Source organism: Neoarius graeffei, chromosome 25 (assembly GCF_027579695.1).
Source record: "Neoarius graeffei isolate fNeoGra1 chromosome 25, fNeoGra1.pri, whole genome shotgun sequence".
NCBI classification, from domain to species: Eukaryota; Metazoa; Chordata; class Actinopteri; order Siluriformes; family Ariidae; genus Neoarius; species Neoarius graeffei.
Window position 1 is genome coordinate 24,207,565 of NC_083593.1, and position 12,528 is coordinate 24,220,092.

General features: G+C 40.8%; 1 protein-coding gene across 5 annotated transcripts in view; it reads right to left on the bottom strand.

The window, feature by feature from the left end:
• The window catches only part of smyd4 (SET and MYND domain containing 4), an 85,980-nt gene that overhangs the window by 21,271 nt on the left and 52,181 nt on the right, over positions 1-12,528 (bottom strand). For all 5 annotated transcript variants that reach the window (XM_060909105.1, XM_060909101.1, XM_060909103.1 and 2 more), the window contains exons 3-5: positions 9,033-9,122; positions 7,915-8,938; positions 4,432-4,662 (exon numbers count right to left, since the gene is read on the bottom strand). In XM_060909105.1, coding sequence (XP_060765088.1) covers positions 4,432-4,662; positions 7,915-8,938; positions 9,033-9,122 — 1,345 coding nt within the window. The remainder of the gene's footprint in view (positions 1-4,431; positions 4,663-7,914; positions 8,939-9,032; positions 9,123-12,528) is intronic.

Consider the following 12,528-nt stretch of genomic DNA (forward strand, 5'->3'; position numbering starts at 1 on the left):
ATGATACCAATGATGAGATATGCATCACTGCTACGAATTACATATTTATTCCTTCCTTTGACAAGACATGCCATGTGCCAGAAACACCACCACATTTATTACGGTGTGACTCTGCTGGACAGCAGTGAACCAGCACTTTGACTTTACAATATAGTGATATCAAACTTGGTCAAATGGTTGTCTGGTTACAGCTTTCATGTCCATGTGCGCTGGAGCTCGGAGCATACAGCCAGACCACAAAGAGCACACATGCCATTGGGACTAATTAGCATCCACCCGTTCCTGAGTAGAGCGCAATCACAGCACATACATACAAGTACTCTCAGTAACACAGACTTTACAAAAGCCAAGTATTTTGTATAGCTTTTCTGGTTTTGGACTGCGAGTACTGCATTACCTCGGATAGCCTGCCTGTGCCTCACTCAACCACTGCCCGTTTTTAGACGCCGTCTTTGTCTACATTTTGGATCCATTTGCTGGTGTGTTTTCAATAAAACTCTTCCTGCACTTGCATCCGTCTACCACCCTTACATGACAAACGGTCAATTTCAACAATTGTCACAGTCAACAAGCTATGTGAAACTGTTGTGAATTTTCTGTAAAATGCGTTTGGAAATAATCCCACATTATTTTTAAAAGAGCAAATTAAAAATAAGCACTGGATAAAAACCCATCCTTCCATCTTTCGTAAATAAAGATGGAAATTTCGTTGTCCGGTGGTCAAGTGTTTGAAATATGTTGCCTTGCACTTACAGTCAGGTTCCATATGTACAGTGAATGTTGTACAGTCAAGCCATCAAAAAAATCAGGTTGATGCATTTCCATGGATTAAAGCAAAAAAAAAAAAAAAAAAAATCATCTGACTGAAAAAAAAAAAGCTCCATGTCGTTGGCCCCTACCACGTCAGCGATGCGTCAAATTTTAAATGCCGTGTTGTCCATTATGCCCTAGGCCCCTACTTATAGTACATTTACATAATTTTAACAATGACTAAAGCTAAGGCAAGACTTTACTATTGTCATTACTGGCTATAAATGATGAAACATCAAGTTTTCAGCGCAAAGTGCAAATTTATTTCAACAATACTTTAGTAATGCACAACAGTGGTTAAGAGAAAACTGCAAGTGCAGTCGAACTTGAACCATGCTTTCAAAAGAGTGGAACAGAAAGAAAAATAAGCAAATCTGTTGACATAAAACCAGGAAACAAGAAAAGTAAAGTGAAAGTTCGCTTTTTCTGCTTCTTCGCAGTGAAGCCAAAGGCATCTAGGTTTTTTGCCATTGCTTCCATAGACTTTTTTTTATGGTAAACTACACAAAAGCGCACACCTACCATTTTCATCTTTTTGCACCATGAACTAAATGGCTTGCCATTATCGCCCATTTCATTTCGCCAAGCCCATCTCCACTTATTCTTTACCGTTTTGTCGATGTCTGACACATCTGTGCCTTCATTTAAAAGAAGCACGTCCATGCTGGCAAAACCGAAAGTAATTTGACGCGCTCTAGTGATGGAAATCGAAGGGCCTATGTCCGGTGAAATATGGCCTTATACGCAGTACTCGAGTTGAGGGGGGGATGTGGGGGGAGGCATCCCCCTTCTGAAATAAAAATCTCAAATCATCCCCCTTATAAAACGGCCATTCCCCCATCACATCCCTTGTGCCATTTTACTGATTAATGTGGAAATTAGCCTACTATTATTTTAACAAATATTACTACCATTTCAACATTAGAGGCTTTGCGCAGTGATAGCTTACATGTAGCCGGATAAAAAAGACGCATATTTATTTATTCGGTTGCACCTCTCATTCACATCTATACGGAGGTTTCAGTCACTGAAAACAGCTACTTTCGCAAACTGGGCAGAGTGGAGATTTCAGAAAACTCCATCTTCAGACATTGGAGGTCCCAGCCGCCCCAAACTTGACAGCCAGAGACCTCTGCCCTCTCCCCAAAGAACCAGTCCTGCCAGGGCCCACTAGCCCCGCGCCTCGGGACGAAGAGCCACGGTGCTCGGCTTTAGTTTCATTTTCCCCATCGGCAGCTCCAGACCCACTTTGGACACCCGTAGCTCGGGCAGGGGAGGTTCCAGCCTCCCCAAGCTTAGAATGTGTAGATTCTATTTCTGACAAATTCCATTTCAGATGCATAATTCCGCGATTTCCATCCGTTTTCCGCGATCGCGGATTTTCAGTCCCTCTAAAACTATTAGTAGCCTATTTAAGCAATAGCTGTTTTCTGCACTGTTTTCTGACCTTTTGTGCTTAGTGAATGACACTTCATTACACTCCACTGACTGACTTCCAATTCCGGACTTTTTTGAAAATGTAAAATATAGGCCTACGAGATGTTTTTTTGGGACTTAATTCGCGTTGCTCCTTCACTATTAATTTTTGAGACTAACGAGGCACTAAATACTGTGGAATTATTTTCTCCTTACTATGAAGTTTGGCATCTTAAACAAGTGTCGGGAAATCTTGCAGCCCGACTCTGCAGCCTCCAATGTTTAAGCGAACTGCTGAAACCATAATGTTTAAAGATTAAATCGTAGGCTAATCAAACCAAAGAAAAACACAGCCTTTCCAGAACGTTGTCTGCCGAAGCCTGTTTAACCTACAAAAGGCTTAATAGCAAAGGTCTTGCTGCGGCTTCAACTTTTTCACCTGATCACCTTTCAGTAGGCAAATATCATTATTACTACTACTACAAAAGGCCTAGTATTAGTAGTAGATAAGTAACCTAGTTCCCTAGTAGTAGGACAGCCAAATAGTTTAATCAGTGGCCTACGCCGAGCCTCCCCGGGACTAGACAGTAGCGGAGGCTGTATTTATTTATTTATGCCTATCTAGCGCAACAACTTATTCCTTTCCATATACTCAAACATAGCACAAGAAAGGGTTCAATAACAGGCAATCATAGCAGCTTGGTGAAGTTCTAAATCACATCGGTGTCAGACCTATGGGCCAACCCCCCACTCCATTTTTTTTTTCCCTCGGATCTGCATCACTCTCATTATTGACCTTTAGCGCTCCCAGTTGACGGAAATCCGTCATAGCGACGGAAAACTTTAATCCATGCATTTCTCTTAAGTACAGGGCTCCGCATGTAAAGAGGACCTCTGCTATTAATTAGTTGTTAATACCATTCTGTGTATTAAAATATATAATGCTGATTGGCTGTGCAAATTTACAGAACTGGTAAAAAGTTATTTTAGCCTATGTATTTCTAGATTTAAAATGTCTTGATAGTGATGGAAACTGGCATTTTTCTAATTTTTTTTGTAAACACAGTTATTGAATATGCCACAGGCTTAGGACTACAATTATCATGCAGTCTTGCACTCACTTTCCATCAGTGAACAGTTGATAACTTTCAAAATATAGACTTAATGTTAAAACCATTATCAATTGCACTTTTGACTTTGACAAATAAATAAATAAATAAATAAATAAATAAATAAATGAAAAATACCCCCCCACACATTATAGATGCAAGTTATTTATAAAAATCACGTCATCTGGTATCACCCAAATGAGGATAGGCTCCCTTTTGAGGTCATCCTTGGATCCCTAAAAATCATTAAACTTTTCAGTTCTGGTGGGTCTGGGCAATTGTCACTCACCTTTTTAAAAAAAAAAAAAAAAAGGCCGAATTAACAGATTTGGAGGCAAAACCTCATGTCTCAAGACACTAAAATGTCACAATATGATAATTTTGCATACTCCAACAAAAGATTTTTTCCCCTGCTAACGAGTAAAGTTGAAAGTATGCCGTGCACATTCAGGCTGCTGCTTCTCACCGGAGCTTTTTATTTTCTCTTGTTTTTCTTTGTGTAGTTTGAGGTTTGTTTTTTGTTTGAGTGTTTTGTCTGCCAGTTGTGGTGTAGCTCCAAACCCAGTTTTGGGCGTCGGTTCCCTCCAGGCCTTGGTTTGTCGTGGGTGATGCCTGTGCTCGTCGCTATGGACTGCAGTGAGCTCGTTGCTCATTTTAACATCAGGGTTGTCCAGCGCTCTGTGCGGCGGTGCTTTTGTGCTTGGAGTGGTGTTCCAAGCAATGTTGCTCAGTGGCATTGCGGCGGCTGTGCAGGCAGTTTGGGACATACCAGCACTCTATGTGGCAGTGCTTCTGTGCGCGCTTTGTGGATCCATGGCACAGTGTTCCGGGCAGTGTTGCCCAGCAGCATCGCAATGGCTGTGCAGGTGGTGTGGGACTTGTTTCCGTGCACCTTTTGGTGGGACTGTGGCTGCTACACCACTGGAATGACATCCTGATCTTTATTTGGTGGACTTCCCCCCCCTCCCCCTTATAATTGTAAAGCGACCTTGGATATTGAGAAAGGCGCTATATAAAATTTAACAACAATAATAAAAAAAAAAAATGATTTGTACTTAATATCCAATAAAAAGTTCTCAGAAAGGCTCCCCCTTACCGTAACAGTGCAACAGCTCCTGCCCTGCAGCAATATCTCTGCAGGCTCGGACTGTTACTGTAACACCTGAAGCAAAATCGACTGGAGTACTAGAGCCAAAAGAACTGAGGCCCAGACTGAAGAAGATGCTCGTATTAGGCTGACAGGAGTGGTTAAGCAGACTGAGGACAGGGAACACTGCAGTGGCAATCCGGAATTCTTTACTGGACTGCACTGGTAAGCTTGTATCCTCTGGAAGAGAAGAAAATGACACACATTTAATGTAAAGTTAAAACTATCACAGCTGCTCACAGGAGCCCATAATTCTGCTTGGTTTTACACTTGCAAGTTTGGCAGAGCACAAAAACATGATCTTAAGAACAGAAGTCCCTGACATGAGAATTCATGTACCCAAATCATACAGGTATTATATAATAATCGACCACCAAGTACCAAGCTTATCGATATTAATTTTTCCCCCTGATCATGATTTTCCATTTTAAAATATCTTGACAAATTTATTCATCAAGAACCAGGATCTGAAAAATGAGCATTCATACCATTTTCAGTTTAAAGGTGGGGGTATTAAAAAAAATAATTAAAAAAAAAACCATCAGCTCTGCATTTAGGAACTGTGGCAATTGCAAAAACAAAGCCAGATGGTGGATTCAAGAGATTCTGCAGTAATGAATCATGAACATAATTTCATATTTCCGTATAGTCTTTTTACAAAATGGTTGTCTAATGTGACTGCCCTTTCTCTACTTTCAAATCTGACTGACAAACTTCTCTTCAATGAAAATTTCTCTTCCTCCTTTACCATTTAGACAGCTTCAAATCCTCCCCTCCACGTAAAGAAACCTTGGGATTGTGAGAAGCATTATATAAAATGAATATTATTTCTAATATGCTAACGTTGTGACATTTTACTGTTAATGCCGCTCAGTGTTGAGTAGGAGAGCACAAAAGAGCCCCGAGCAAAAAGAGTGATTCAATGCCTGCCTGTCCACACACAAAGGAGTATGTACATTTGCAAATAACTGGGATGCATTTGTAGGAAGCTCTAACTCCAGATATTCTGTCCCAGTTTAAGTGGTGAATTAAAAAGTGGAATAAGAGTAGAGTCAGGAACAGAAACTCCATTCCAAATTAGATCCAAACCCAAAATACCAGGTCCCAAGTACCCATAAAAAAATTATTTTGCTTCTGTGATGCCCTTTATGATTGCACACAAAGGCTACATAAGGAGTGGTCTACCAGGACCTGTTTATGTGATTGTGTCACGCATCAACAGAACAGCGTGTCCATTTGTTTTGGTACAAGTTAGCACATGGCCTAATGACAGAGTGAAAGATGAACGGCGGTAAACAGTCAAGTTGCGTTTTCCTAGCTAAACTGCAGCTTCTTTTCATTTGGCCCATGTGAATTTTTTTTTTTTTTGAGGGGGGGGCATACTGAAACCACCTGTAGAACACCTAGATCATGTGAAAATACAGCACGTGTGTGTGTACACATACACACGCATGCACGCGTGTGTGTAAAATATATACAATGGTGCTTGAAAGTTCGCGAACCCTTTAAAATTTTCTATATTTCTACATAAATATGACCTAAAACATCATCAGATTTCCACACAAGTCCTAAAAAGTAGATAAAGAAAACCCAGTTAAACAAATTTGAAAAATATGATAATTGGTCATTTATTTATTGAGGAAAATGATCCAATATTACATGTGAGTGGCAAAAGTATGTGAACCCTTGCTTTCAGTATCTGGTGTGACCCCCTTGTGCAGCAATACCGGCAACTGCAACTAAATGTTTCTGGTAACTGTTGATCAGTCCTGCACACTGGGTTGGAGGAATTTTAGCCCATTCCTCTGTACAGAACAGTTTCAACTCTGGGATGGTGGTGGGTTTCCTCACATGAACTGCTCGCTTCAGGTCCTTCCCATTCCAAAACATTATTCTTCTTTAACCATTCTTTGGTAGAACGGCTTGTGTGCAAGAGTCACCATCTTGCTGCATGACCCACCTTCTCTTGAGATTCAGTTCATGGACAGATGTCCTGACATTTTCCTTTAGAATTCACTGGTCTAATTCAGAATTCATTGTTCTATCAATGATGGCAAGCCATCCTGACCCAGATGCAGCAAAACAGACCCAAACTATGATACTACTACCACCACCACCACCACCATGTTTCACAGATGGGATAAGGTTCTTATGCTGAATGCAGTGTTTTCCTTTCTCCAAACATAACGCTTCTCATTTAAACCAAAAAGTTCGATTTTGGTCTCATCCGTCCACAAAACGTTTTTCCAATAGTTTTCTGGCTTGTCCACGTGATCTTGAGCAAACTGCAGACAAGCAGCAATGTTCTTTTTGGAGAGCAGTGGCTTTCTCCTTGCAACCCTGCCATGCACACCACTGTTGTTCAGTGTTCTCCTGATGGTGGACTCATGAACATTTAGCCAATGTGAGAGGCCTTCAATTGCTTAGAATTTACCCTGGGGTCCTTTGTGACCTTGCTGACTATTACACACCTTGCTCTTGGAGTGATCATTGTTGGTCGACCACTCCTGGGGAGGGTAACAATGGTCTTGAATTGCTCCATTTGTACACAATCTGTCTGACTGTGGATTGGTGGAGTCCAAACTCTTTAGAGATGGTTTTGTAACCTTTTCCAGCCTGATGGGCATCAACAAAGCTTTTTCTGAGGTCCTTAGAAATCTCCTTTGTTCATGCCATGATACACTTCCACAAACGTGTGTTGTGAAGATCAGACTTTGATAGAGCCCTGTTCTTTAAATAAAGCAGGGTGCCCACTCACACCTGATTTCAATCAGTGGGATGACAAACACCTGACTAACTTCACCTTCAAATTAACTGCTAATCCTAGAAGTTCACATACTTTTACCACTCACAGATATTTAATATTGGATCATTTTCCTCAATAAATAAATGACCAAGTATAATATTTTTGTCTCATTTGTTTAACTGGGTTCTCTTTATCTACTTTTAGGACTTGTGTGAAAATCTGATGTTTTAGGTCATATTTATGCAGAAATATAGAAAATTCTAAAGGGTTCACAAACTTTCAAGCACCACTGTAAAATAAATAAATAAATAAATAAATAAGTAAGTGATGAACGGGTAGCATTTATTTCAGTTGGTTTTACTTTCATGGATTAAAAAAACAAGGAAAATTGTGGGCTAGAGGACTTAATTTTTTTAAAAATAAATAAAATACATTAAAAAAGTGGGACACACACTCGCTCTCTCAAACTACCTTAACCATCATGCAGTGGAAACAAACATTCACCCTTGACTCTCTAACATCAGCATATTCCTGAGTTTTGCAGAGTTCCTATGTAAACACCCATATGGGTAACAAGTCTGGTAATAAAATATCACTGATATCACTGTAGCAATATAATACGTTGGGGGTAGGGACAATGATGTTATATCGCATAAGCTTACACAGTACTGTAAAGATGTACTGACCTTTGACTTTGATTGCAGTCACAGCCTGCGCATTACATTGGAGTTGCAGCATGTGCCTCAGAGCTGTAGCTCCTAGCAGGCTCTGCTCAGATCCCCAGCACACACACTCTTCATGATTATGGCATGGTGGCACATCTAGTGAAAGTCTGTGAGTGAGTGCTGCCATGGTGAAAGCTAACAGGAAGCGCAAGTTAGGGCTATGTTTCCCCACATGTGGTAATAGACTATAGATGCCCAGGTATGACTTTCCATGGTAACAACTTGAATGATTAGAACCTTGAAAGCACTCGTTAGACATGAGTGTTCCTTCTACATTTGGTTCTGACACCAAGCCCAGACTGTCAGATGTTCCCCCACTGGAGCAAGGTTTGCCATTGCCAGTCTTCCCATCACTGCTGATAAAGGTTGCTTTTGGCACTTCACAAACAAATTTAAAACAACTCTCTCTTGCCTGCTGGACCTCCTTTATCCCAGCTTTTAGGGTCACTCGCAGGGCCAAATGTGCAAGCAGCCCAAGAGTCAGTAACTCTGAACCAACTGAACACTCCCAGCAGTGGTATTGCTTCCATGCCTCCCTTTCACACCTCTGTCCACAATATTGGGCATAGCTACAGCCCCGACATGGTACAGAGTTAAAATTTTCACACAAACAGTGATGGCAGTGTCTGGACTCTGTTGTGAATATACTGGCTTCACCACTCTTTTTGTACGGTCTATTCACAGGTATAAGAACAAAGCTGAAGGCCTCATCTTCAAGCACTATTTCCCCTGCTGACTTGTCCTCAGTGGCCAACAGGTATCGTCCCTTTTCAGGATGAAAGTGGGCAGACACAGCAGCCAACACATTGGTACTACTATCTGTATCCTCATTAGTTTGTGGTGTCTGATGCTTAGTAGGAGATGCTTTCAAATCTTCCTGCATTTTAACCAGATTTGTACACTGTGTCCATCTGTCCATCAATTTGTATTGCAGGTGACTTGGGTAACCTTCATCAAAGGCTTGCTGGATGTCCTCCAAGCATTTCTAAATAAAGACAAAATAATTTACCCATGTATGCATTGTTTTAATACATGATTAATTATAAATAAGTTCATTTAAATAAGGAAAATACGCTCACAGTGTAGAGCCCAAGATGAAACAAAGCCGCTGAACGATTGGCATAGCATAAAGACAGCTGTTCTGTATTCTTTTCAGCATGACACACTCCCTGAAATATATAAAAAAACACACACACACACACACACACACACACACACACACACACACACACACACACACACACACACACACACAACTGCACTCAGACTTGCCTGTATAATCAGGGATACTGAAATAATGGTTTATAGTCAGGTCCATATGTATTTGGACAGGGACGGTTTGTCATTTTGCCTCTATTCACCACCCACAATGGATATGAAATGAAGCAAGTACATGTGACAAAAATGTACTTTAACATGCTCAGAAGTAATTGGACAATTAACTGATAAGCAATTTCATGGCCAGGTATGACCTGTTTCCTTTTTATTTCATAAAAAATTAAACCGATAAAAAAGGGCTGGAGTTGATTCCAAGTGTTTGATTTGCATTTACTAGCTGTTCATGGGAACTTTCAATATATAGTTCAGAGGTATCTGTGCAAGGGAAGGGGGCCATTCATTAGGCTGGGGGAATAGAGACAACAAAAACTTTAGGAGTAGACAAATCAACAATTTGGTACATTCTTAAAAAGAATGGACTTGCGAGCTTAGCAACTTCAAAAGGCCTCAGAGACCACAGAAATTAATGAGTTATAAATGCATTCCATTTGTGACTGTTGGGCAGTAAGCACAAGAGCTTTTCACAGATATTGCAGGATTGCAGGTGCCATGAAGATATGAATTACATTCAAAGCCATCGGAGTTATAGCTTGTTTGTCTTTGAAGCATAACTCTTTACTCTAGCAGTAGCTTTCCATTTCATATGTGGCTATGTTTTATTACCAATGAGAAGCCAAGTTTTGTTCTCTATGCAAATAAATGTTTAAGTCTAATGCTATTAAAACTTTTGCAACCTGAGCTATGGCGAGATGCACTGTGGGGGAAATGCATAACTCCAGGTGATCTCCCATGCTTGTGATATTAAGGTCCTGGGTAATGTCCATTTGAGGAAGAACACACTAAAGTTCTAATACCACATTACTTGGTCCTGGAAGACAGGCTCTGATATCCTAATCCAAGTGACTGACTGGAACTCAGGGAAGATGACCAAGGAGGCCCATGTTTGGACAGTAGTGGTTTGTGGACAAGTGAGACACTTGCCTCATAAGACATCTGCACTGGGTGACTGAGACAGGGAAGATTCCTTTTTGCTCAAGTGACATATTAGGCAGATAAAGTCCACAAAAAAAAAAAAACTGAAGAGGATAGAAACCAAGGACAGGAGTTCCTCACCGTGGTATGAGGGACAAGTAGTTGGTATACACACTAGCAGAACAAAGAGATCTTAAAGGGATCCTAAAGCAGATTTATTCTCAAACTTATTTCAAGTAAAAGTAGTCACAGATTTCAAAACTCAAACTTTCATTTTTGAAGACCAAATAGTGTTTGAGAAAAATTTATTTTCTTTAAAACAGCAGATGGGCTTGACCTATGTGAGGAAGTCGTGTAGTGGTTGCTTGGAGCAACTAAGCTGTTTATATTCTCTGTTTACATCGTAATTTTGCTAGTTTTACAAGTATTTTACAAAATTTATCAGGTTTTAAATAAGTATGCCTCATTGTGTAGCATATAAATGCTAATGATGCTAAAAAGAAAGCACAAGCTGGAATTAGACTGCATTTCCACAGAGAAAATGCAAAGTGTGCTTCCTCAGCTGCGGCAAAGCGTCACCAATAAAAACTGGATCAGACACGAGATGTCACGCTGCAATTTCCCCCCCCACATGATCTACAAAAACTGTGGCAAAGTGTGTGTGTGTGCGTGCGTGCGTGCGCGCGCGCGCGCGCACGCACGCCTGTGCACTCTAAAATCTTGGTTTAATATGGCTCAATTTGCAGCGTGACATGACACTTCCCGCTCTAAATTTTATTTATTTATCATGATCTACATGGTGCTGGGTAGATTAACAGAGACCATGTTCAGCATTCCCCCCACCATTCAAATGAATGGAGTTTTGGGAGAAAACTTAGTGTCATGTCATGCTGCATGCCTTGCGCTCATAAAATCTCAGTTTTAAGCCATGCCACACTTAATCTACCCAGCACCATGTACAGCACTCAGCATATGAGAACACACCCTTTGAAAAGTAACATTTTAAACAATATCTCAATGAACACAATTTCCAAAATGTTGACAAGATAACATTTAAAATATAACATGAAAGTAAGGTTAATAATATAAACTTCGATTACACATTTTTCAGTTTTACTCAAATTAGGGTGGTGCAAAAATGAGTACACCCCACAACAAAAACTACATCTATTACTTTGTATGGCCTCCATGATTTTTAATGACAACACCAAGTCTTCTAGGCATGGATTGAACAAGTTGGTGACATTTTGCATCATCAATCTTTTTCCATTCTTCAACAATGACCTCTTTTAGTGACTGGATGCTGGATGGAGAGTGATACTCAACTTGTCTCTTCAGAATTCCCCAAAGAAAATTTCTTTACATCACAAAGGTGAAGGCTACAAGATGATCAGCAAAGCTTTATTATCACTCAATACTGTAGCAAAAGTGGTACAAAAATTTCAATCCTAGAAGACTTGGTGCTGTCATTAAAAATCATGGAGGCCATACAAAGTACTAGATGTAGTTTTTGTTGTGGGGTGTACTCATTTTTGTACCACCCTAATGTGAGTAAAAAGCTGTATACAAGCGCACTACACCACTTCAAGATGGACGTGTATCTTTAAGACAGACAGTTTTCGTTTTACAGGTCTCTGCACTACGCAACCAAGACAATTCACTTGGTGGACTCATGGCTACTTGGGGAAAACAGTAAGGAGAGTTATTAATGTGCTTGCTAAGCACAAAGCAGCGTGAAGCACACTTTAGTTTGTTTATTTATTATTATTAATAATAGCGGGCGGCACAGTGGTGTAGTGGTTAGCGCTGTCGCCTCACAGCAAGAAGGTCCAGGTTCGAGGCCCTCGTCGGGCACGGGGCTTTCTGTGCGGAGTTTGCATGTTCTCCCCATGTCCGTGTGGGTTTCCTCCAGGTGCTCCGGTTTTCCCCACACAGTCCAAAGACATGCAGGTTAGGTTAACTGGTGACTCTAAATTGACCGTAGGTGTGAATGGTCGTGTGTGAGCCCTGTGATGACCTGGCGACTTGTCCAGGGTGTACCCCGCCTTTTGCCCGTAGTCAGCTGGGATAGGCTCCAGCTTGCCTGCGACCCTGTAGAACAGGATAAAGTGGCAAGAGATAAAGAGATGAGATAATAACCGCTAGCAGCAATAAAGGGCCCTTGCACACGAGAACATGCCAAAAACAATAGGGCATTGCACCCGAGGCCAAGTCTCTATCCCTGAGTAACATTGGCCAAGACTGAGGGGTGTACCAAATTTCATGAGTCAAAAAAAGTTTAGGCAATGGAATCATTACTATCCAGTTCCAAATGGTGGTGCTACA